This window comes from Pan paniscus, chromosome 19 (assembly GCF_029289425.2).
Source record: "Pan paniscus chromosome 19, NHGRI_mPanPan1-v2.0_pri, whole genome shotgun sequence".
Taxonomy (NCBI): domain Eukaryota; kingdom Metazoa; phylum Chordata; class Mammalia; order Primates; family Hominidae; genus Pan; species Pan paniscus.
In genome coordinates this window covers 35,553,358-35,578,354 of record NC_073268.2, presented here as the reverse complement: position 1 = coordinate 35,578,354, position 24,997 = coordinate 35,553,358, and the positions used below count along the sequence as shown (strand labels likewise).

At 54.6% G+C, this 24,997-nt stretch overlaps 2 protein-coding genes across 4 annotated transcripts; both read right to left on the bottom strand.

The window, feature by feature from the left end:
• Window positions 1-253: 253 nt before the first annotated feature.
• On the bottom strand, window positions 254-18,605 carry FLOT2 (flotillin 2). Of its 3 annotated transcripts, none has more exons than XM_057300205.1 (11): window positions 18,466-18,605; window positions 9,880-9,961; window positions 6,786-6,876; window positions 4,024-4,147; window positions 3,489-3,607; window positions 3,253-3,366; window positions 3,034-3,153; window positions 2,730-2,944; window positions 2,108-2,291; window positions 1,629-1,778; window positions 254-1,515 (listed from the first exon to the last, which is right to left on the bottom strand). In XM_057300205.1, exons 1-11 carry the CDS (start codon window positions 18,512-18,514, stop codon window positions 1,477-1,479), a joined length of 1,287 nt encoding a protein of 428 aa, XP_057156188.1. In that variant the 5' UTR covers window positions 18,515-18,605; the 3' UTR covers window positions 254-1,476. The 3 variants fall into 3 exon arrangements, with proteins under 3 accessions (XP_057156188.1, XP_003812744.1, XP_034798073.1); XM_003812696.6 differs by lacking the exon at window positions 6,786-6,876 and adding an exon at window positions 5,141-5,231; XM_034942182.3 differs by lacking the exons at window positions 9,880-9,961; window positions 18,466-18,605 and adding an exon at window positions 5,141-5,231 and having other exon boundaries at window positions 6,786-6,809.
• DHRS13 (dehydrogenase/reductase 13) lies at window positions 16,216-24,030 on the bottom strand. Its single transcript, XM_034942183.3, has 6 exons — window positions 23,755-24,030; window positions 23,520-23,638; window positions 22,430-22,553; window positions 21,927-22,238; window positions 18,466-19,832; window positions 16,216-17,240 (listed from the first exon to the last, which is right to left on the bottom strand). The coding sequence occupies exons 1-5, from the start codon at window positions 23,879-23,881 to the stop codon at window positions 19,381-19,383; spliced, it is 1,134 nt and encodes a 377-aa protein (XP_034798074.1). The 5' UTR covers window positions 23,882-24,030; the 3' UTR covers window positions 16,216-17,240; window positions 18,466-19,380.
• Between the last annotated feature and the right edge of the window lie 967 nt (window positions 24,031-24,997).

The following is a 24,997-nucleotide window of genomic DNA, read 5'->3' as shown; positions in this document are numbered from 1 at the left end:
GCACCCTGCTAGTCCCCTCCACCTTCTGCCTGTGATGGAGCCAGGTGTTCCAGGGCTGGGGTTTGGCCTAAGCATCTTAGCCAATCAGTCATGTCCAAGGCACAACTGGGGGCAAGGCCAGTGTGCTGTTGCTCCCCAGTGGCTAGAATGGGGAAGAACAGGCTAAAAGCTGCCTTGAAGCTGAAGAGAGGTAGGGGACCTGGTTGGTTCTTGGTTCGCAGTCTCTCTCCTCACAGAAGACACAATGCAGGGGTGGGCATTAAGAGATCTTTATTTTACCAGAAGGGACAGGCAGTGGGGCAGTGCAACATCCAAGCCCCAGACCAGACATGCAGCATCCACATGCAGGAAGAGCTACACAGGCTGGGGCAGGGCCAGGGTGGGGAGCTGGGACCACTGGACACTCACAGCACCCCTGCCAAGACGCTTGGGTCCTGGGCTCTTCTGCCTCCATTGGAGCAAGGAGACAGAGGATTGGGTTGCTTCCCCATGGCTGGAACCCCATCACTCTGGCCAGGAAGAAAGATGGCACAAGGGCTCTGGGGTCTGGCCAGGCTACAGCACTCGATTCTGTACAGGGTTGGCACAGCCTTGTCCACCAGAAGGGCCCAACACCCAGGACAGTGCAGCCCTAGCAGGAAGAAGGTCTACACACTTTTCTGTCCCCAACAGGGCTAGACCCTCATCTCAGAAAACTTAGCAGAGTTGGGACCAAACCGCACCGCCCCCAGCAGGAACATGCCCATGAAGAGGCCTTCCCTGAGCACAAGCAGGGGCCTCCTAAGGCAGTAGGAAACTGAGGAAGCTGCTGTAGACAGGAGGCCTTGCCTCTGTGCCCTTGGGGTCAGGGAGAAAGGACAGGGTACGAGCGCTGGCTGGGGCCTTGGGTGGATGAGGGGAAGGACAGTGTCTCTGGGCCCTGCAGGTCATGGCTGCCCAGACCTAGAGGGGCAGCAGCGGGTGAGGCTGTGGGCTTCCTGGGGCAGGGTTTAGGGCTGGGAAGACCAGTCCAGGAGAGAGGACAGTGACCGTCCTACCCAGAACCCCTGCCCATGCTGAGCTCTGGCCAGGGCCATAGGGAGGATGGACAGATGCACAGAGAACTTCAAGGCACCAGGATTCTGAGGAGCAGCGGGGCCACCCCCCACAGAGAGTGATTGTAATAAACATCTTCAGTTTAATCTACATGATGTGCATGGGGGAAAGAAAAAGACAGACAAAGGAAAAGACACGCAGGGAGATGAGACACAAACCTGATGAAAGTGGCAGTGAAAGTGGGGTAAAGGAGAGGAAGAGGAGGAGGTGGACAGACAGGAGAGACAGGAAGACAGCCAGAGATGGCCTGAACACGCAGCACTTCTGGTCCCTTCGAGATAAGGCACCAGAGTCAGTAACGTTCCCGTTGTTCTGTGGGATTAAAACGGGTGCTGGAGGGAGGGCCGGGTGGCTGCTGAAGAGAGTGGGCCTGCAGGAGCCTCACACCTGCACACCAGTGGCCTTCTTGATCAGGGGTATCTGCAAGGATGGGAGATGCCATGAGACCTTGGCTCCAGAGCCCAGGACCACTTTGCCTGGGCCAGTCCGACGGGCTACCTGGGCAACCCCACCGCAGCTAGGCAGGCACATACCTTAGACAGGTCCACGCCTGTGAGGGCATGCACAGAGGCAGGCAGCTCGGCCAGCAGTCGGTTCACTTCTGATGTGACCTTACTGTTGTCTCCACTGAGGACCACAATCTCATCGACCTTAGTAAGTGGGGCAGCGATTTTGGCAGCAATCTAGGAGGTAAGAGTGGGAGGACAGCCTGGTTGGTGCTGACTCTGTTCTCAGCCCGGTCCAGCATCTCTCCCTCCCTTCCTTAACTCACTCCAACCCCAAAGCAGCCTGGGTGGCCCTTAGTCTCGAGCCATGGTAAGAGACGCCCTGTGGGCCAGGGATGGCTTAGGCCTTTGTAGGGTTCCTGCCCCCTGCTGAGGATGCTCCTCATTTAACCCTTCTAGCCATCTGTCCCTGTGTTACTCGCAAGGCCCAGAGAAGTTCTGGCACTTGCCCAGCTTGTCAAGCAAGGACACTTGAACCCTAGGACCCGCTTGGGTGGAAGCCTCACCTGAGGCAGGGCCTCTAGCACCAAGGCCATCTTGGCTGCATCTCCGTATTTCTGGTAGGCTTCTGCCTTGAGCTTCATCCGCTCAGCCTCTGCCTTGCCCATCGCCTCGATGACTGCCGCTTCCGCCTCCCCGATTTTGCGGATCTTCTCAGCCTCTGCCTGTGCCAAGAGGACCTGCTTCACCCTGGGGGAGCCCAGGCCAGTTAGGATCAGTGGGACATACCAGGGTCCTCTCAAGCCTTGCCTGGGGGCCAGCAAACCTTCAAACCCTCTGCTCTGGGGGCTGTCGGGGTGGTAGACATTGGAACGGAGGGGGGTGGCCTGACCTTCCGGCTCTGGCCAGGGAAAGGCCACCGGCTCCCATCTGTAAGTGGGAGGGGACAAACCAGGATGCCGTCTATGCCCAAGCACTACACCAGGCACTGGAGCCTCCTTTATCTATTTAGTCTTCCTAACAGCAGTCCCACAGGGGACATGGGGTTATCCTCACTTCACAGTGAGTAAGAAGACACAGTGGAGGGGGAGAAGTGGCTTCCAAGCTGTGGTCAGGAGAGTAGAGGGAGTGCACTGAAGGCAGAGGAGCCTGACTAAGCCCTGACCCCGGCACCTGGGCGGCTCTCACTTTTCACCCTCAGCAATCTGCTGGATGCGGTGGGCCTCGGCCTCAGCAGGCCGGCGCACTGTAGCGATGAGCTCCTTGTCCGTACGCAGGATCTCCTGTGCCTCCACGGCAATCTGTTTCTTGCGCTGCACAACCTCAATCTCAATCTCTTCCTGCCGGATCTTCTGCTGTTCACGGGCCCCCTGCAGCTCATAGGCCAACTGGGCCTCAGCTGTCTGTGGCAAGAGGGTGTTTGGCACATTAGAGGCTGGTCACCAAGTCCTGATCCCTGAGCCCCATCCCAGGATGTCCTCAGGCTGCTCACCTTGATGTTAACCTCCTCACTGAAGGCTGACTTTTGCAGCTCGAAGGCTCGCTTAGAGTCAGCAATCTTGGTGTCTGCCATGAACTTCACATCCAGCATCTCCTTCTTGCACTCAGCTTCCTGGGGACAAAAGGGGCAGAAGGGGCAGGTGAGTGAGTAGAGGTCCTGAGTCATCATGGTCCCATCACCCCTGAGCTTCCCATCCTTGAACCCACGTACCCGGATGCCTGCGTCCCGTTCAGCCTCGGCCACGCCAATGTCAGCATCTCTCTGCACCACAGCAGTCTGCGTCTTGCCCAGGGAGCTCAGATAGTCCACTTTGTCATACACGTCCTGGGGAGGGAAGGGGGTATCAGAGGCTCAAAGGAGCAGCCAGAGGCACAAAGGTGCCCCTCTAGCCAAGCCACCATCTCCCAGATGGACGCCAGGAGATACAGCTTCCCATCACATCGTACCTTGATGGTGAAGCTGAGGATCTCAATGCCCATGCGGCCAACATCAGGGGCTGCCACCTCCCGCACCAGCTTGGCAAACTGGTCCCGGTCCTGATAAATCTGCTCCACTGTCAGGGTCCCTGGGGGCAGAGGGATCAAGGGCTGGCTCCCCAGGGACCCAGCCAGCTGGGGAAGGGAGGAGGCATGCATGTAGAGGTAGGGGTGCATGCGGGGTGCTGCACTCTGAGCTGGGTCTTCCTGGGGTATCTTCTCAACAGCACTTAACACCGAGCTTCCTGCTGCACAGTCCAGGCTGAACGAGGAAAAGTGTCCCAAGCAGCACTAGGTTCCTGAGCAGACCGACAGCCCCCATCCCACCCCTTCACTCATACCCTCTCCTTAACTCAAGTCGCCTGAAGTTTTGAAATTAAATATTTGAGGAAAAGTGTTTTAGCTTGAAACTCCTGTGAAACAGGCCCCCTGCCCAGCCCTGCACACCTCCCTGCCTTGGCTTAGGGGCCCCGTGAGGCTCCTCAAAGGCTGAACAGAGCCTCACCGAGGATGGAGCGCAGATGTCCCTCCAGGGTCTGCAGGACGACGTTTTTGATGTCCTGCACATTCTTACCCAGAAACTGCTCACAAGCCACGGCCAGGAGTTCCTTCTCCGTCATGATCTTCACCTGCCAGTGACGACAAAGGCGCTTCAGCCAGGCTGGAGCGAGGCAGACAAAGGCCCCAGACCCAGAGGTAGGCAGGATGGTGGCTGTGCCTCCTCCCTTCCTTTTTTCAGACCTGGAGGCCCTGGGGGGCTGGAATCTGTCTGAGGCCTCTAGTGGGGAGATAGCAGCACAAGGGCTTCTCTCACTACGAAACTTCACCTGCACTGGCAGCCCCAGGCCCTGCCACGGCCTCTCCTGGGCATTCGGGGCTTGTCTCCCCACCCCTCCAGCCTACTGTCCCCTCACCAGCTAATTCCTCCCTTGCAGGCTTCCTACACGTGGGAGACCCTCAGGCTGAGGGGCAGAGAGTATGACAAGCAGAATGAGCAATAGGGACACAGACAGAGAAGGAAAGAGCCTGGACAGGGCAGGAGAGGGTTGGGGGATGCAACCGAGGGTGCCTCTCCTTCTTGAGTTACTCAGCCAACCCCTCGCCGAGGCCTACAGCATGGCTGAACCTCACTGCCCTGTGAAGCCAAGAGGTGGATCGGGGCAGGAAGCCCTCACCTAGGCCCCCAGCAGGGGATATGACGCAGCCTCCAACTCCCAGAGTCCAGAGCTCCTCTGCCTCACATGGCCTCTCCCTCTGGGCCCCACCCCTCCCACCCCGTACCCAGGGAACAAGGAAGGCCTGGATTCTGGGGCTTGACATTTCCAACACCTGCAAAGAATGGGGGTGGGGTTAGTGAGCCAGGAGCCCTCAGCACTGGTTCTGTCCCTCGTGGGCCCGCTGAGGAGAGAAGGGGTGTCTGTTAGTCCTGCTGGGTGGCCAAAAGGGCCCGGTGAGCATGTTCCAGTGGCGACGACCCGACTAGCCCTCTCTTGTGGGACTTGCGGGGGCTGGGGTGCTGGAGAGAGACTGCCCCTGGCTGCTGTCCTCTCCTCCTCCCCCCGAACCCGAGTACGGGACCAGGCAGCTCAACGGACATGCGCAGGGCTGCTGAGTTACTATACCTGGGCGACACCCGTCACAGTTAAAGCTACCCCCTCGGCCGTCTCTACGTCCTCGCAGCGGGGCTGCAACGTCATAATCTCTAGGGAAATCCTGCCAAGAAACGCAAAACAGGGGCATGGGTCTGGGGGCGCAGGGCCTGGTGGTGTTGGGAAAGAGGCCAGTACCTCACTGCTCCGGCTGGGTCCTGGTGAGGAAGGTGGAGGGAGGACTCTCCACGGGGCTGAGATGGGAGTGTCTGAGAAGGAGGTGGGCACGAGGGCAGGGTGGGTGCAGGTGGCCCCAGGGGAAGGAGTGGAAGTGGGCTGCATATGTGCACACACCCTCTGCTCAAGTCAGCCTGGCTGGAATTGTGAGGAAAAGGAAGTAGAAAGAAGTGGTTGTGGGTGGTCGGGGGCTGTTGGTCAGGGGAGAATCCAGGTGTAGCTGTGTGTATGTTCTAGGATAGCAAGTCAGTGCTGGTCCTCCCGGCCCTGCTGTGCAGGCCATCCGTGGATGTCAACTGAGCCTCCCACAGGGGCCCTTGCCCATTCCTTGGTCTACCCAGCACCCCAGGGTGCCCCAGGAAGCTGCTTGGAAAGCTCTGCCTGATTGCCTGGCATCCTGGAGTATGCCTACTGCTGGGCTAAGATGGAAGTGATTCTGTACCTGCCCCTTGCCAGAGAAGCTCTACCTGGTGGCTGCAGCCTTTGACTTGAAACCCATGTCTGGTATTACGCCCAGGTGGGTCACATGGGGAATTTAGACTGAAGTCACACTAGAGCTTCTTGGCCAAGGAGTGTTAACCCTGGAAAGAGTTGTTCTGGCCATGCAATCTGACTCCTCCAGGGTCCACAGTCACCCACTTTAAAAGGGATCTGGGCTTTGCAGGTGTTTCAAGTGTAGGTGTGGGTGTGGAAGGAGAGAGGACTGCATCAAATAGAGTATTGAAGGAGGCCTGGACCCTACCCCTTCCACACAAGGTGCTCCGAGCCTCCCAGGCCTCTGCACCTCCCATGGCTACAAGGGCTAAGGGGATGGGGATGGTCCCCTTCCCCATTAGAGATGGCAGGATGGGTGAAGAAGGGAATGGTGGTGTAGTGTTTTTGCCTAAGCAGAGGCTGAAGGGCAACTGAATGCAGAGGGAGGGGGTGAGAAAGATGTGGTTCAGGCCTCTTCCAGGCTGGGAACCCGCTGGCACACAGGCTCTGAGGGGGCAGGGGCTTTTTATTGTTCGCTCCTGCAGTCCACATGCCTCAAACTGAGAAGGTGCTCAGCAGAGAGCTGGTGAATGAAGCAATGAAGAGGGGAACCCACACATGACAGAGTAAGCATTTGGAGCTAATTAACACCCAAGCCCAAGAATAGATTTCACCAGCTATGGCTGCATGGTAACGAAGGCCTGGCATCCAGGGACACTCACTGGCAGACTTGGCAGAGCTTCCAGAATCCCTTGCTGTTTCCCCACTTGCAGTCCAATAGGCAAGGGCAAGGGACCTGGGGATCTACAGGGATCCATCCTGGCACCCAGAGCAGTGGAGGAGAGAAAAGAGGAGAGGGAGGAAGGCACGGTCTCAGGAGGGGAGTCCATCGGCTCCTGTCCGCCAGGCCCCGCAGGGCAGGAAGAGAGAAGGTTAGACACGGAGGAGGAAGCAGGTGGGTTATTACCTGTGCAACCCCTGTTACGAATAGTGGAACCCCCTCCGACGTCTCAATATTCTCACAGCGACACAGGATGGTCATAACCTCCAGAGACAGTCTGAGGAGCAGCCAGGGGGTGGGGAGAGGTAGGGACAGGAAGGGAAGGAGGGGACACAGCAAACACACACAGTAGTTACCAGACAAGCACCGATGCCTGACACCTGGGGGCGGGGGGGGGGGGGGCATGCTGTCAGTAATCCAACCCCCCAACTGCCAGCTCAGCCGAGGGCTGCAGGACAGCAGCGACCTCCTGTGCTGATCCGAGGCCTCTGGGTCTCTTCTCTAGCCCCCAAACCCTTTTAGTGAGGACCTGCTAGGCTGGGGAAGATGCCTGCTGCCACCCTGGGCCTGCGGCCTGAGGTCAGGAGGCTTGTGCACAGGGCACCTGGGTTGCCCGCCACCTCACTTTCCCAGGGATCCTGTCGCAATCTGGGAGACTGAGGCTTAGCCCCCCGTCTTCACACAGGTAAACCTGTGTTTCCAGAAATCGGGAGTGGGAGGCTATTCTGGGGACTCCTGAGCTTTAGCAAATGCCGAATCCGCCAGGTCTGCACTATCTATCACTAAGGCAAGGTGAGGCCAGAAAAGCCCAAATGTTCTGATGTGGGGCCAAGGAAGGCTGGGGGAGAGTGTGCTCCTGCCAGAATACTCAGGGATAACCGGGAGATAAGGGAGGCATTTAATTGGGAATTTCCAAAGTTGGCCAGGGGCAGAGAGAAGATTATTGGCAAAGAAAACAAGGTGCCTCGAAGCTCCCTGGCCCATCCTGGCTGGGCGTCCCTAGGCAGTGTGTGTGCAGGGTGATTGTCTAGGCAGAGGCCAGGCTGTGGACAGTGTGGAAGGTTTCCCTAAATCAGAGGAAGGAAGAGAGGACAGAGGCCGAGGGTGAAGGGGCAGAAGCAGGTGGAGGGGGTGATAAGGAGCAGCAGTCAATGTGCAGCCCCCATCTCAATCCCAGGAGGGGCCATCCCCACAGTGCCAGCCCTGGGGCACTGGCCATGCAGATGTGCAAAAGTTGCCTTCATTCGAGCCCCTAACACTAGCATCCTTGGGCCTGAGAGGATTCTTGACCCAGCTCAGACAGGAACCCACCAAGCTCTCTTCTGGGGAAGGAGAGAGGGAAATAGGGGAGAGGGAGGGAGGGAGGAAGGGTAGTGGGGAGGGAAGAAGGGAGGCTGCAGCTCAGATGCCAAAGGTGGAAGAATTGCTCAGGTAAGAGGGAGACAGCTGCCCACATCAGGGCCTCGGGATAGTATAGGATGTGGCAGCAAAATGCAGCAGGAGGGGTCACTGAGCCTGGAAGAAGAATGGCTGACCCCAAGGGCACGTGACATATAGACAGCTGCAGAAAGGACCTTGAGAGGGAGGCTGAGTATCCAGGCTGAGTTAGAAGCCTCTACTCTGACCCGAGAGGCTCCTGCCAGCCTAGGGAAATAAAGCCCCAGCCTGTGGAGGCGTCCCCCAAGCAGGCTAGGGAGTAGGGAAGAGGCTGCCCCCCAGAAAAGGGGTAAGAAGGAGAAGGATTACTGGCTCAGACTACCCAGCAAGTGAGACCAGAGGGAGGATGTAGAGCCTGGGTGTGAGGTCGGTGTCCTGGGAAGAGATACAAGGCCCTTCACCTCTAACTTCCAAACTTGCTGTCAGAAAGGCTTGGCCCTTCTGTCCTGGCTCTGCTCCCTGGAGCAGGAAGGGAGAGCAGGGGACCAAGAATCTGGAGAAAGGACTGCAGGGGAATTGGCCTAGCAGTGGCTGCCCACGCAGGGCAGGTGTCTGGACAAGCTACTCTGTTGTGCTGGGAATGCACAGTGTGTGGGGTGGCAGTTATGTCTGGAGAGGGCTCCCCACGGCTTCTGACAGGCCACTGGCCCGCTCAGGTGTGGCCAGGATCCTCTCGAGTGGAGGCTGTGGCCACTACTGATTACTCTGACACTTTGAGCCTTGGACCAGAAGAGTCCCCAGCATCGCTCACCTCTGGTCGGGTAAAGTGAGGGGAGAGGTGGGAGAGTGGAGCGGTTACTGGGAACCAGTGAAGTTAATCCATTGTGCCATGCTTCCCATTCCCCCCGACCCTAGCAGATGCCCTCAGACTCCCAGGAGCCTCAAGCGATAGCAGCTTGGTGCAGACGTGAGCTGCTGACGGGTGGGGGATGGGGCAGAGGGGGTTTCCACTGGAATCTCCATGATTTCCCCTGTGGGGTGACCGACCCCCTTGCAACATGCCCACAGCTCTGCTGCCCTTGTTGCCTGGGTCCTGGTTGGGAAGGATCTGCTCCTCCCCTCCCCACCGCCCCATCTCCCATAATCAGGAAGGGGGCGATCGTGGAAAGGTAGCTGGCGTGCCTCATCTCCCGGGTGGGCAGTGAGGGTGGCAGGAGAGGCCAGGTCTGGCCCTGCCCTAGGCTCTGCAGGCAGCGGCAGGTAGAGCTGGATGGTGGGCCCTCTGGGGAGCTGAAATCTCACTTCCTCTAGTAAGTCTTTCCAGACTGATTTAGGAGGTCCAGACCTGTCTTGCTCAGTCCCAGCACTAATTCGTTAGGTCCCCCTCCCTGTCTAACTTACCACTGTCACAGAACCACTTTTGACTATATGTCCATTCTCTGCCACATAGTCCCTGCCTGGATTACCCCAGGGCCTGCATAGGTAAGGGTGTGCATGGGGTCCCTCCAGCCTTTCCTCCCTTCATACGCCCACTCCAAACTGGGCGTATAATAAAGACTTCTTAAATAACTTTGAGTTATAATCAGGAAATCAAGATTCTGCCTGGGTTATGACCCTGAATTCTCTGGGACAGAAGTAATGCCACCTCCAGTGGAAAAAAGAACACCCACTAAGGAGGGGGTGCCCATGACAGACCTTCCTGATGCATGTCTCCTGCACCCCTGTGCAACCCATCTTACATGCTTCTTAGGAAGTCCCCCCCAACCCCACCCCTCCACCGCCAGAATGGAATGTGGAAATGGTAGATGCTCTAGCTGACCCTCAGAGTGAAGCAGAACAATGCTGGAAGCCCCTCTCTCCCTGGCCCACTCCATGACAGGTCCTAGAGCCCCCAGGTGCTTACCTCTGAGTGTCGGAGATACACCACCAGGCCCAGGCCCAGCCGCCAAACACGTACTGTTTATAGTCGGAACCACAACAGCCCCCTGGGGAGCAAAGCAAACCACCGCAGGTCAGTCGGTTCTTGGGTCTGTCTACCCTCCAGCCCACTGATAGCAACTTTTGTCCTTTACCTGCTCTGATACTTGACAACGCCTACTGTTGGGTGCCTAGTGCTGAGGTTACACATCAATGAGAGAGAAGTTCTCCCTACCCTTATGGGAGTTAAAGTCTAGATTGGTAGACAGGCAATTTACATAAAGAGAAGGATAGCCAATGAATAGTTTAGAATGTAAGTGCTTCCAGAGAAAAGAAGAACAGAACAGGACAATGGGCAGAGGTGATCTGAAAAAGCTTTTTTTTTTTTTTTTCAGACAGAATGTCACTCTGTTGCCCAGGCTAGAGTACAGTGGCGCAGTCTCGGCTCACTGCAACCTCTGCCTCCTGGGTTCAAGTGGTTCTCCTGCCTCAGCCTCCCGAGTTGCTGGGATCACAGGTGTCCGCCACAGCATACCTGGCTAATTTTTGTATTTTTAGTACAGACAGAGTTTCATCATGTTGGCCAGGCTGGTCTCAAACTCTTGGCCTTAGGCAATCTGCCTGCCTTGGCCTCCCAAAGTGCTGGCATTACAGGTGTGAGCCACCTCGCCAGGCCAGCTTCCTTTTTTTTTTGTTTTTCTGGAGATGGAGTTTTGCTCTGTTGCCCAGGCTGGAGTGCAGTGGCGTGATCTTGGCTCACTGCAACCTCTGCCTCCCAGGTTCAAGCAATTCACCTGCCTCAGCCTCCCGAGTAGCTGGGATTACAGGCATGCATCATCATGCCCGTCTAATTTTTGTATTCTTAGTAGAGACGGGGTTTCACCATGTTGGCCAGGCTGGTCTCGAACTCTTGACCTTGTGATCCACCTGCCTCAGCCTCCCAAAATGCTGGGATTACAGGCATGAGCCACCGCGCCTGGTCCAGCTTCCATTTTTAATTAATTCATTCAATAAACAAGTATGCCCTGGAGTTCACCTGTTATCACGGGGGGTGTAGACAGAGAGGGAACGCAGACAGGGACAACACTGGGGGGCTGGGAGGGAAGGAAGAGTCTCCCAACCAAGGCAAGGGGGTTTGTTCTTCTGCCTGGCAGACACATCTCAGTGAGGCTGGTTCTCTACTTCCAAAACATTCAGAATGACTGTTTTCCTCTCATGGGAACGGGTGGGGAAGGCAAGGCCTCAAAACAAAGGCTAACTTGTGGTACCAATGGGAGAAGTGGAGAAAGCATAAAGGCCTAAAAAGGAAGTGGTTCTTGGAAACAGTGTGTCAGCTACACAGAACATCTAATTCAGCCACAACCCAGATCCATGCTGTAGACATGTTCTATATGTTCCCTATACAGAAACGAGAAAAATCAATTCCTGAGATTTCTTTTTTTTTTTTTTTTTTGAGACGGAGTCTCGCTCTGTCGCCCAGGCTGGAGTGCAGTGGTGCGATCTCAGCTCACTGCAAGCTCCACCTCCCGGGTTCACGCAATTCTCCTGCCTCAGCCTCCCGAATAGCTGGGACTACAGGTGCCTGCCACCACGCCCAGCTGATTTTTTGTATTTTTAGTAGAGACGGGGTTTCACCGTGTTAGCCAGGATGGTCACGATCTCCTAACCTCATGATCTGCCCACCTCAGCTTCCCAAAGTGCTGGGATTACAGGTGTGAGCCACCGCGCCCGGCAATTCCTGAGATTCTTATAGTGAACTCTCTTGTTAATGCCAAAATTCCTCATCAAGTTCAAGGAAACCTTCATAAAACTGGACAGGCAGTTAACTTGCAGTGCAAAAAAATGTACAGGAAACAGTATTCAAAGGAAATATGTGATCTGGGAAAAACCAGAGAGTGTTATCATTTCTTTTTTCTTTTTTTTTTTTTTTTTTGAGACAGGGTCTCATTCTGTCGCCCAGGCTGGAGTACACTGTACACGAGCACAGCACTGCTGGAGTACACGGCTCACTGTAGCCTCCACCTCTTGGGCTCAATCCATCCTCCCACCTTAGCTTCTCGAGTAGCTGGAACCACAGGTGTGTGCCCCCATGCCCAGCTAATTTTTGTATTTTTTGTGGAGACAAGGTTTCACCATGTTGCCCAGGCTGTTCTCGAATTCCTGGGCTCAAGCGATCCACATGCGTTGGCCTCTCAAAGTGCTGGGATTACAGGCATGAGCCGCCGCGCCTGGCCGAGCATTATCATTTCCATGTTCACAAAGTTAGGTTTTCATGAAAGCTTCAAAGAACCTCAAAAGGTTGTCTGACTCCCAAGGTCAAGGGTCTGGGGGAGTTTCATGTAGCTGGGTTAGTGTCTCTGAGGACTCACGGCAGGGAATAAGGCAAGTGGAGGGGCAGAGGGCAGATCACACAGTGTCTTGTGTGTCAGGCCAAGAAGCTGTGTATGTGAGTGACAGGGAGCAAGGTTACCCTTGAGAAACACACACCACTTTGCATGAGGAGGAAGACACTGGGATCAGGGAGACTGGTCTCTTGCAGTAATCCAGGCAAGGCATGGTGGCTGATACTGGCAGACAACTTCTAGAGCAGTCTTATCCATGACAACTTTCTGTGAGGGTAGGAATGTTCTATATCTTCTTCTGTGTTTATGCTGTGCAGTACAGCAGCCTCTAGCAACATATGACTGTTGTGCACTTCAAATGAGGCTGGTATGACTGGGGAACTGAATTTTTTAATTAACTTAAATGGCCACCTGTGGCTCCTGTCCACATCGGACAGTGCAGCTGTAGAGTCTGGGTTTGGGTGGGTGTTGAGGACAATAATAGAAACAGACACAATGGAGAGAATGGGAAACTGGGGACAAATTTTCGGTGGGTGGAGGCAAAGAAATAAAGAACTGCTCCACCTCACCCCCAGTGGGGAGGGCTTGAAAGGTTGGAGAGCTTGCATCTAATACTGCTTACCAGGTAGGTAACCCAGTTTTCTGGGTCTGCTGCCATGCGTGAAGTTCCAGCAGCAGAACCAGAGGTCCAGGGATCAAAGAACAGTGTGGGCAGGGAACAGTAAGACGGGGTCCTGGGTCTCTGTCTGTTTCTCTGGGGTAGAACTACCTGTTAACAGGGCTGCTGTTCAAGGTAAGCCATTCCGGGCTTCTCTGACCTGGGAAGTGGGGTGGGGAGGCCTCTGAGGACAAGCACTCAATCTGAAACCCAAACCTTCTCAGGATCAAGTGAAACTGGAAGGGGACCAAAAATCACAGCTTATTCTACATCTTCTGGCCTGGTGGGGGCTGGGGCATGGCTGCCTTGGGCTAGCCCCATGGGACTTCTCAATGTGCAGTGGGAAGGTGGTAGTGGTGGGGGTAGGATGTGGGAGTGGGGTGGGGGATGGACAGGGTAGATGGCCACTCTTTTTTTTTTTTTTTTTTTGAGATAGAGTCTCGCTCTGTCGCCCAGGCTGGAGTGCACTGGCACAAGCTCCGCCTCCTGGGTTCACGCCATTCTCCTGCCTCAGCCTCCCAAGCAGCTGGGACTACAGGCGCCCGCCACCATGCCCAGTTTTTTTTGTATTTTAATAGAGCCGGGTTTCACCTTGTCAGCCAGGATGATCTCGATCTCCTGACCTCGTGATCTGCCCAGCTCGGCTTCCCAAAGTGCTGGGATTACAGGTGCGAGCCACCGCGCCCGGCCCTAGATGGCCACTCTTTATCTTTTTTTTTTGAGACAGACTCTTGCTCTGTTGCCCAGGTTGGAGTGCACTGCCACAATATCAGCTCAATGCAACTTCCGCCTCCCAGATTCAAGCGATTCTCCTGCCTCAGCCTCCCAAGTGGCTGGGATTACAGGCAACCACCACCACGTCTGGCTAATTTTTAAATTGTTAGTAGAGATGGGGTTTCGCCATGTTGGCCGGGCTGGTCTCGAACTCCTGACCTCAGGTGATCTGCCTGCCTCAGGTGCCCAAAGTGCTGGGATTACAGGCATGAGCCACCGCACCCAGCCCACCCTTTACCTTTAACTTATTCTTTGGCTTGGGGAGCAGGCTGCCACAGCTCAAGCTGGGCCTTGGCCAAGGGCAACATTGCCAGGTTCCCAAGGGTAGCAACAACAGGAAGCTGAAACTGCCAGATTACCCGCCCCTACCAGCATCCTCCCCTGGAAGGCAACTTCCTGCCAGCTTCCTGGTCACTCAGCCTGAGCACCCCTCCCAAGAGGCCAGTTAGGTGCCTCTTCCTTGATTTCCCTAACTCTTACTCAAGACCTGGAAGTTTCTCCTAACTGTACCTCACTCTATTCTTTCTAATCCAACTTGCTTTCCCTTTCCACAATTAAGCTGAAGAACCACAAAATACCCCACGATAACCTCTGTTCCACTCCCTTAGCCCTTCCCCAGGACACAGCCCACCACTATGCCCTCTTAGGAACATCCCCTGCCCTTCCTGGCCTTCCTCCACCTTCTTTTTTTTTTTTTTTTTTGAGACAGTATTGTGCTCTGTCACCCAGGCTGAATGCAGTGGTGTAATCACAGCTCACTGCAGCTTTGAACTCACGGGCTCAAGCGATCCTCCAGCCTCAGCCTTCCATACACCGCAATGCCTGTCTAATTAAAAAGAATTGTTTTTGTAGAGACAGGGTCTCGCTGAGGGAAGAGAGAGACCCTCTCATATTGTTTTATACTCAGTACCTGTTTTAAGAAAAAAACAAGGAAGTGAAATCAAAGACAGGCAGCCCAGCGCCAGGCCCGAAACCAGGCCTGGGCCTGCCTGGCCTAAACCTAGTAGTTAAAAATCAACTCATAACTTAGAAACCGATGTTATTCATAGATTGCAGACATTTTATAGAAGAACATTGTGAAACTCCCTGCCCTATTCTGTTTCACTCTGACTACCAGTGCATGAAACCCCTGTTACGTATCCCCTAGATTGCTCTATCAATCACGACCCTTTCATGTGAAATCTTTAGTGTTGTGAGCCCTTAAAAGGGACAGAAATTGGGCACTCGAGGAGCTCGGATTTTAAGGCAGTAGCTTGCCGATGCTCCCAGCTGAATAAAGCCTTTCCTTCTACAACTCAGTATATGAGAAGTTTTGTCTGCAGCTCGTCCTGTTACATCACTATGTTGCACAAGCTGGTCTCAAACTCTGGGCCTCAAGTTATCCTCCCACCTCGGTCTCCTAAAGTGCTGGGATTACAAGTGTGAGCCACTGTGTCCAGCCCACTTTCTTCCTACTAGTCAAGAAGTCCATATCCTGGCTGGGCATGATGGCTCATGACTGTAATTCCAGCACTTTGGGAGGCTGAGGTGGGAGGATTGCTTGAGCCCAGGAGTTTGAGAACAGTCTGGGCAACACAGGGAGACCCTGTCTCTACAAAAAATTAAAAATTAGCAGCCAGGCATGGTGGCTAACACCTGTAATCCCAGCACTTTGGGAGGCCGAGGTGGGCGGATCACTTGAGGCCAGGAGTTTGAGAACAGCCTGGCCAACATGGTGAAACCCTGTCTCTACTAAAAATATAAAAATTAGCTGGGCACTGTGGCGTGCGCCTGTAATCCCAGCTACTTGGGAGGCTGAGACATGAGAATGGCTTGAACCTGGTAGGTGGAGGCTGCAGTGAGCTGAAGTCATACCACTGCACTCCAGCCTGGGCAACAGAGCAAGACCTTTTTTTTTTTTTTTTTTTTTTTTAAATACTGAGTGTGGTGGCGTCCACTTATAGTCTCAGCTACTTGGGAGGCTGAGGTGGGAGGATTGCTTGAGCCTGGGAGGTCGAGGCTGCAGTGAGCTGTGATCATGCTACTGCACTCTAGTAGCCTGGGTGACAGAGCAAGACTGTATTTCAAAAAAAAAAAAAAAAAAAGTCCATATCCTACTAGGGGGTTTAGTCTTTTTTGAGCCACATACCCCTTTAGCAATCCAGCAATGCCTAAGGACCCCTCCTCAAGAATATTTGTTTATTATTTATTTATTTATTGAAACAGGGTCTCACTCTGTTGCCCAGGCTGGAGTGCAGTGGTGTGATCTTGGCTCAATGCATCCTCTGCCTTCTGGGCTCAAGCGATCCTCCCACCTCAGCCTCCGGAGTAGCTGGGACCACAGGTATGTGCCACCACTCCTGGCTAATTTTTTTTTTTTTTTGGTAGAGACAGAGTTTTGCCATATTGCCCAAGCTGGTCTCAAACTCCTGGCCTCGAGTGATCCATCTGCCTCAGCCTCTCAAATTGCTGGAATTACAGGCATTAGTCTGGCCAAGAATACTTATAAATTCATAAAATAAATACATAAGACATTATATTGAAAGTTATCAAAATTTAAAACCAAGTGTGCAATATTAGTAATATGTCATTCTTTATTAATACATTAAATAGTAAGATCTAGTGGTAAATCTAATTATTAGCTTAATGCCAAAATACAGATGAATTATTTCCTTTTTTTTTTTTGAGAAGCTTACAAGCGTGCATCACTATGCCCGGCTAATTTTTTGTATTTTTAACAGAAACGGGATTTCACCATGTTAGCCAGAACGGTCTCCAACTCCTGACCTCAGTTGATCCTCCCATCTCGGCCTCCCAAAGTGCTGGAATTACAGGCATGAGCCACCGTGCCCGGCCAATAGATTTTCAAGGTACCAGAAATAACTGTAGTGTAGTAGGAAACTTTCTGCTAATACTATCATGAATTGTTGCCAACATTCATAATCACAGAAAACACTAAATTTCAGTTAGAGTGAGTGAAAATAAAATTATGCTTTTCTCCCCCCTTATCCCCATCCCCCGACCCCGTCCAAACGAAAAGGATTCCCCTTTAAAATTTTCAAAAGTAGAGAGAAAAAAGGTTTTATGTTACAAACTGAAGGAGGGAAGTTAGATAATAAGAAAGGATGGAAAAGATGACCATGAGATGTATTAGCATCCTCCTTCTGAAACTGGGCTGGGTGAGATGCCTCTGGTCTTAGACGCAGGTCCAAGGAGCAAGGCAGACAGGTGGGGGCAGGGGTGGGGGCAGTTGCTCTGCTCTCTCAGGAGTCCACACACAAGAGGGAGCTGGATCTCAGCTTGATCATCTCAAATCCCAAGGTATCATTGTGCCAGGCATTATCTGTCACCCCCGCCAACCTTCTCTGCTTCCCTGACTCCAGCATCCTCAGTTCTCAGCAAGATCTCCTCTTCCCACCCCTAAAATAGCGTTGAAGCTAACAGTGCATTGACTTCTGTTCTGAAGACCAGGTTCTCAGTAACTGGAAGGCACAGAGCAACCCATCTCTGGGGCTCTTCTTGCCCCTCAGTCCCAAGACTTTCCACAAGGATGGAACTGGAGCTTTTGTCTTCTCAGCTCAGAGTCTGGGCTTCCTGAAGGAAATTCCACAAGAAAAACAAAGTGCAGTGCAGATTCTGGTCTCTAAAAGCCTTCTCTAAGGGTGGGGACTGGGAGACAGGTCTAGGTCTTATGGAGGAGCAAGTCTGCATTTAGTGTTCTCTGGGAGTCTCCCTTCTGTCCTTAAGGCTATTTCTGGTCTTCAGGGGGGTAGGGTACTTATCTCCCACACACTGGGGATGTCCCAGTGGAGAGACTGATTTTGAGATCCAAAGTGAGCCTGAAGCCATGTTTTGGAATGAAAATTCCCAGTGGATTTATCACCCCTCTCCAAGGGTTGGCAGCTGTGAGGCCTGGCTCAGGGCTTCTATCCCCTTCTATCTCTTCAGTAACCAGTTCTACCAAATCTGCACGCAGGCTGAAAAAATCAGCACTGATAGTGGGAAGATAGAGAAGAGAAATTCCTCCAGCTCCAGGCCTCCAAGCTGTCAGGCACCACGACCCCCGTCCCCCAGCTCCTGAGAGCAAGGAGCTGCACAACCCGGTGGCTTGCAAGGTGTCAGCCGCTTCTCAAAGCACCCCAAATATAAAATCTCAATAGCAGTTCCTTTTCCCCAGTACCGCAGTCCCCATGCCCCACCTAGATAGAAATTCTGGAACTTGCAGCATTTTGCAATCCCAAACTGCACTGCCCAGAACCGGGTTTCCCAACCTGTAGAGGCCGCATCCGCGTCTCCTGGGCGGGCAGTGCCGGTAATCCCCAACAAGCCCCAGCCTGCTTGGAATTAACGGGTCTGACTGTGCCGAGAAACGACCTCTGTTTCAGGGCCCCTCCCCATACAGGCACCTGCCCTCCAGGGCTGCGCGACCCGCCCCCCATCCCGGGCGCTGGAATCCAGCCAAACCTCTGCGTTCCCGGAACCACCAGTTCCCTCCCTCCTGGAACCCCGCGGCTTCAGTTCGGGACCCCCAACCTCACAGTAGAGCGGCGGAGAGGCCCGCCTAGGGAGGGGGAGGAGAAGCAAATAAACACAGGAAAACCCACAGCGGGAGGGGGAGCCCCTGGTGGGTGCCCGAGGGTGCGCAGCAAGGAAAGCGTGAGCACGAGATCTCTCTTGGAAGGGGCCTCAGGTGCGGCCCGGGGGCCAGCGCCCTGCGCCGCGCGGTGGACTCAGGCCCAGCTCTTCCCCGTGCACTCCCCAGCCCTGCACCCACCCCGAGCACCCTCCACAGCGCCCACCTTCCCCGCCGCCCCCTCACCTGAAACCACCAGCGCCTCGTTGGGCCCCACCGTGTGGCAATTGCCCATGGCGCCGGCGGCACGGAGGGCCCTCGGGACCGCACAGACCCGGACAACAGCAGCGGGTCTGCAGCGCCGGCCGCGCCCAGCCTATCCCGCCACCCCCAGCGGCCGGCCGCCCGCTCGCTCGCCCGCGCCCCTCTGCGGTCGCAGCCCCGCCGGAAGTGTGGCGGCGGAGGGCGGGGCCGGCGCGTTGAGGCAGGAGCGAGCGCAGCCTCGGCGGTCAACGCGCTTTATTCCGAGGGGCTTCAGATACAGATGGCCCCAGCCCTGCATCCGCCCGGAAGGCGTCCCCTTACTCCCATGGGGCACCTCGATACCAGCCGCCCTGCCCTGACTCACTTCTCAGCACCCATCTTACGGCAGTCGGCCCTGGCCTCAGACCCTTGGGTTCAGATCCCAGGCCCTCCTCCTACTCACTGTGAGACCCTAGGCGAGTCCCTTAGCTCGGGAGCCTAATTCCGCCTCATTAACATGGGGGTAATTTAACTACCTAGCTAGACGGTTGCAAAGGGATCAATTCACTAATTCTCAATGTTGGCAGTGCATCACATTGCAAACTCCCTGCCTCTGCTCCAGAGCTGATCAGAATCAATGAGGGTGGGGCCTGAAAATACTACATCCAAATTTCCGAGAAGCACAGTGTCTAGCATACCCCTATCTCTCCATCTGGGGTTACTGTCACTCTCAGGAAGAAATAATCACCCATTATTCCTTCAACCAGGAAAAGAGATGTCCAGGGCACAGCTTGGGGCCCCAGAAAGTAGCCATGGAGGTCAAGATCACAAACCCGTCAGTGTCCAGGGCATGGCCTGGCACACATCCGAGGTTTTAAAGGACCATGAAGTGCCATGGAAAGCATCCTGGCCTGAGGGTTAGGAGAGCTGGATCTCAGGCTCAACTTTAGCCTGAATTCGGTGCGTCATCTTAGACAAATCTGGTGAGCTCTGAGGGCTGGGGTAAGGTTGAGAAACTGTGGGCTCCTCAGGGTGGGGGGTGCTTAGAGAAGATGGGGCCTCTGAGTCCTCAGACTGGGGGTCTTCATTGGGTTCAGCATCCTCCCCAGGCCCAAGCCCTGCCAGCATCTTGCTGGCCTCCCATAGCCGATGGGCTGCCCGGTCGTCTCGGGCAGCTGGAGGCACCTCTTCCACATGGCAGTTGGCAAAATATCTCCCACTGAGGGGCTCGATGCCCTCTTGTAGAGCACAATACAGGGGTGTCTGGGCACCCCCTCTTGGTGCCCGGAGCACCAGCCAAGCCAATGGGCGCAAAAGTGGGCGCAGCCATCCAGGAACATGGCGCAGGAACAGCTCCGAGTTCACAGGCCCTGTAGGCAGGAAGAAAGAAAGGAGTTGGGCTAGGCGCAGTGGTGTGTATTTACAGTCACAGCTACTCGGGAGGCGGAGCAGGAGGATCACTTGAGCTCAGGAGTTTGAGACCAGACTGGGCAACATAGTCAAGCTCTGTCTCTTTAAAAAAAAAAAAACAACAACAAAAAAAATAGAACAGAGCTAGAAGAACAGGGACAGAATCTGGTTTCAAGGGAACCAGGATAGTATTTACCAGGCATTCGGGGCTTCTGCGAGGTGACTTCACTCATTTCCTGCATGAAGCCTCTTCGCTTCCATCCAGACTGCTTGTTCACCCCACATCCCAGATTTTGTTCATGCTGTGTTCCATGTCTGAAACAATTCTCAGTCTCTCTCCATCTTTTCTTCTAGCTCAAGTCCTGTTCCTTGTTTAACCAGCATTTATTAAGTACTTGCAGTATACCAGCCACTATTTTGGACATTAGTGATATGGAGTGTAATAAAGGCTTAATAAAGGCTAATTGTGATCATCGCTATTATAATTACTAATGAGCCTTAGGCAGTGACTATCTAAAATGCAGTATGGTAATATGAATATGACAGATCTTGTTATCCTGGTATAACCTCTTCCATAAGACAAAGTGTTGCTCTGGATCCCCAATTATCTCACTCAGAGTAAAAGCCAGAATGCCTATAGTGAACCTCCCTCCAAACCCTACAGGACACAGTGCCTCTCTATGACCTCACCTCTTGCCACTCTCCCCCCTCACTCTGTTCCAGCCACATTAGCCTTTCTCAAGCACACCAGGAACTTCTGCCTTAGGGCCTCTGCACTTACTTTTTTCTGTTTTGGAGACAGAGTCTCGCTCTGTCACCCAGGCTGGAGTACAGTGGCGAGATCTCAGCTTACTGGCAACGTCCACCTCCAGGTTCAGGCGATTCTCCTGCCTCAGCCTCCTGAATAGCTGGGACTACAGGTGATAGCCACAATGCCTAGCTAATTTTTGTATTTGTAGTAGAGACAGGTTTTCTTTTTTTTTTTTCTTTTTTTTTGAGATGGAGTCTTGCTCTGTCCCCCAGGCTGGAGTGCAGTGGCGTGATCACGGCTCACTGCAACCTCCACCTCCCGGATGAAAGCGATTCTCCTGCCTCAGCCTCCTGAGTAGCTGGGATTACAGGCGCGCGCCACCATGCCTGGCTAATTTTTGTATTTTTAGTAGAGACGGGGCTTCACCATGTTGGTCAGGCTGGTCTCGAACTCCTGACCTTGTGATTGCCCGCCTCGGCCTCCCAAAATGCTGGGATTACAGGTGTGAGCCACCATGCCCAGCCTAGAGATGGGGTTTCACCATGTTGCCCAGGTTGGTCTCGAACTCCTGACCTCAAGTGATCTACCAGCCTTGGCCTCCTAAAGTGCTGGGATTACAGGCATGAGCCACCGCTTCCAGCCCCTCTGCACTTATTATTTGCGCTGTTCTCTCTTTTTCTGGGCATCTCCCCAGTGAGCCATGTATCTTTCAGACCTCTGTTCAAATGTCACCTTTATAGATATGTCTTCCTTGACTGCCACACCATATTCCCATTCCATTTGCCCCTCGCTGTTTCCTTTTTCCTCAGAGCACTCTATCACCACCCCTCATTGTATATATTTATTGGCTGTCTCCCTCTCCTCCAAACTAGAATGCAAACTCTATGAGGGCAGGGTCTTTGTTTTGTTCACTGCTATATCCCCAGCACTGCAAATAATGCCTGATACAGAGTAGGTACTCGGTAAATGCTTCTTGGATGAATTATTAGCTATCATCATCATCATTATCAGTTCAGTCAGTGCAGATGGCTCCTGGGGGTGGGAATCCAGGTCTTATTCATGGCCATATACCCCCCAGGGCTGAGGATCCAGGCTTGTGGTGTGAGAGGAAGAACCTAAACCAGGAGAGCCTGGTTCCAAGAGCAGCAAGGAACAGGTCTCTCCTTGGACTATGCTTCCTTCCTGCCCTGAGATTCTGTGACTCAATGAGGGATGGAGGGTGGGGAGGCGGTAGTGGTGTGGGGGGCACAGGATGGGGCAAGGAAAGGAGAGGGGAATCGGAAGCCAAAGAACCAGACCTCACCTGGGTGGGCTGCATAGCAGGTGACGCCAGTGGCCTCAAGCTGGTTGGCGAGCTCCCGGGCAAACAGTACATTAGCCAGCTTAGTGTCAGCATATGCCCGCAGCTCCTGCCGCCAGCCCACCACTGGGCGGTCCAGGCGTTTGAAGTCAAGACGTCCCCGACAGTGGGCAGCTGAGGCTACCACCACCACTCGGCTAGGGGCACATGCCTTCAGGCAAGGCAGCAGCAGATGTGTCAGCAGAAAGGGACCAATATGGTTCACCCGAAGCAGCAGGTTAAACGCCTCGCGGGTCCGGCCACAGGAACTGATCCCTGGGGCAGAGGCTAAATGTGAGCGGCTGCTCCAGAAGGAGCTCTGCAGCCTTGGCATCCCTATCTATGAGATGGGAGAAGGGGGCATCCTTCCCATGTGTCCACTGGCCCCAGCAGGGCCCCCGCTGGAGGGGGCAGTTGCCCCTGGCCACCCGCCACCCCACCCCCACGCAGGGCCTGCTGCCCCTCACCGGCATTGTGGATGAGGATGTCCAACCGTGGCTCAGAGCTCAGAAAGGCAGTGGCAAAGGCCCGCACCGAGGCCAGACTGGCCAAGTCCAAGGCCATGAAGATGACCTCATTGTTCCCACTCTCCTGTGGAGAGGCAAGGGCTGGGCTTGTCACCAGGCATCTCTCTCCTCTTCCCTCTCCCCAGGCACCAAATTCTGAGAGTCCATCTCCTACTGTTTACTAAAATCTGCCCCTGTGTCTTAGAGTGTACTAGATAAGTGTGTGGATTCAAATCCTGACTTTGCCTTTTACTAAAGTGTGACCTTGGGCAAGATACTTAATCTCTCTGGGCCTCAGTTCTCTCACTGCGTAAAGGGAATAATAATAACAACAGTCCCAATCTCACTGAGCTTTTGTGAGGATGAAAGGAGTTAACGTGTAAAATACACTCTAGCAGCACTGGGTAGGTACTTGCTATTATTATTATCACCTCCTTTCCCCATTACCATTTACCCTAAAATCTGTAACTTCTCACTGGTCTCCTCTCTCCCGCTCTTGCCCCCCCACTCCAGGCACCACGCAGCCACAAAGGAGTTCCTTCCAAAGGCTATTCTGACAGTCCGGAGCCTACTGAGGGCCGTTCATGGTCTCCACTGGTCTCTGCTGCCCAATCTATAAAATCCAAGTTTCTCAATAGGCTCTAGAATGTTCTCCAGCCCCCTCATTTGCCCATCTTCCTCATACTTTGTGCTCCAGCCTCATTAAATCTTTTTCTCAGTTTTTCAGATCAGTCCAGCTCTCTTTGCCTCAGAGCCTTTGCTTATGCTGTGCCCTCTGCTGTTCCCTTTCCTACTAATCATTAACCCAACTTCTACTGATGCTTAAACGTCTCAGAACTGCAATTACGGCCTTCAGGAAGCCCCTCCCCCACTCGGCTCTGGTGCGCCTTCCTCGGGTGACCCCAGCGCTCCGTGCACTCCCTCTTCGCGCTCAGCCGCCCGCGCCGCGCTCTCCTCCCTGGACCTGGATCCTCCGCAGCCCCTTTGCTGGCTTCTCTGTGTCCCGGCGGGTTCTCGGCTCACCGTCCCACGCGCCCCCGCTGCCTCTCACCTGGCGGAGGTCGAAGGCAGCCGCCTCCCCGCGCTCCTGGCTGCGGCAGGCCAGCACCACGCGCGCTCCCCGGCGCGCCAGCTCCAGCGCCGTCATCTTTCCGATGCCGCTGTTGGCGCCTGCGGACCGCGGGCGGGAGCCGAGCTGAGCTGAGCCCGGCGGGCCGCTGCTACCGCCGGCCCGGCCTCCTCTCCGCGCGCCCCGCCAGCTCGCACTCACCCGCCTCCGCACTCACCCGTGACCACGGCCGTGCGGCCCCGCAGGTTGCCCATGCCGCCGCACGGCGGGGCCTTCACCAGGTTGTAGTAGACAAGCACGTAAGCGCCCAGCAGCAACCCAGCGCCCAGCAGCAGCGCCTCCATGCCGGCCGCGCCTCCCGGCTCCCGCCCAGGCCCCGCACCGCCCTGGATCGCCGCCAGGCGGCTGCCGATCCGCCCTGCACAGGCCTGGAACGGCGCCGGGGCGCGTCAGCCTCCGAAGGCGGAGGCGGGCAGGAGGCTGGGCAGGGGTGTGTGCGCGTGCGGGTGCGCGCCGGCCCTGCGAGCGCCCCCTAGGCGTGCGTCGGCGTCCTGGGGGCGTGTGCCTCTGTGGACACCTTTGAGGTGCGTGTGTGCGCTTGGGCCCTGGGAGCGCCCCCTAGGTGTGTGCCTGTGTGAACTCCTGGGTGTGTGTGTCCACGTACACCCTGTGAGTGCACGCTAGGTATGTGCATGCATCTGCAACGCTTGTATGTGAATGATCTCTAGGTGTGTATGTGCCCATGTCCCCGAGGATCACCCTTTGGGTTGTGTGCGTGCCTCTGGATCCTGTGTGTGAGCTCATGTAAGCACCTTGTAGGTGTTTGTGTGCATTCCGGCAGAGTCCCTCCAGGTATGTGCCTGCATCTGTAGTCTCTGCCAGTGCATGTGCTTGCATATCTCCATATGTTTACTCGAGGTGTATGTAGCACAGTCCCTCCCTTCTGAAGTTAGGTGTGTACATGAATACACGTGTGTCTTTGAGTCTAGTCCTAGATGCTTTTCCCTCTAGGAACAAATCCTTCTCCTTCCTTCCCTTCTGAACAAATCCTTCTCCTTCCTTTCCTTTCCTTCCTTCCTTCCTTCCTTCCTTCCTTCCTTCCTTCCTTCCTCCCTCCCTCCCTCCCTCCCTCCCTCCCTTCCCTCCCTCCCTCCCTTCCTTCCTTCCCTCCCTCCCTTCCTTCTTTCCTTTCTTTCTTTCTTTCTTTTGAGACGGAGTTTCGCTCTCGTTGCCCAGGCTGGAGTGCAGTGGCGTGATCCCGGCTCACTGCAACCTCTGCTTCCCGGGTTCAAGCAATTCTCCTGCCTCAGAATCCAGAGTAGCTGGGATCACAGGTGTGTGACACCACACCCGGCTAATTTTTGTATTTTAGTAGAGAAGGGTTTTCACTATGTTGGCCAGGTTGGTCTCAAACTTCTGACCTTAAGTGACCCACCTGCCTCAGCCTCTCAAAGTGCTGG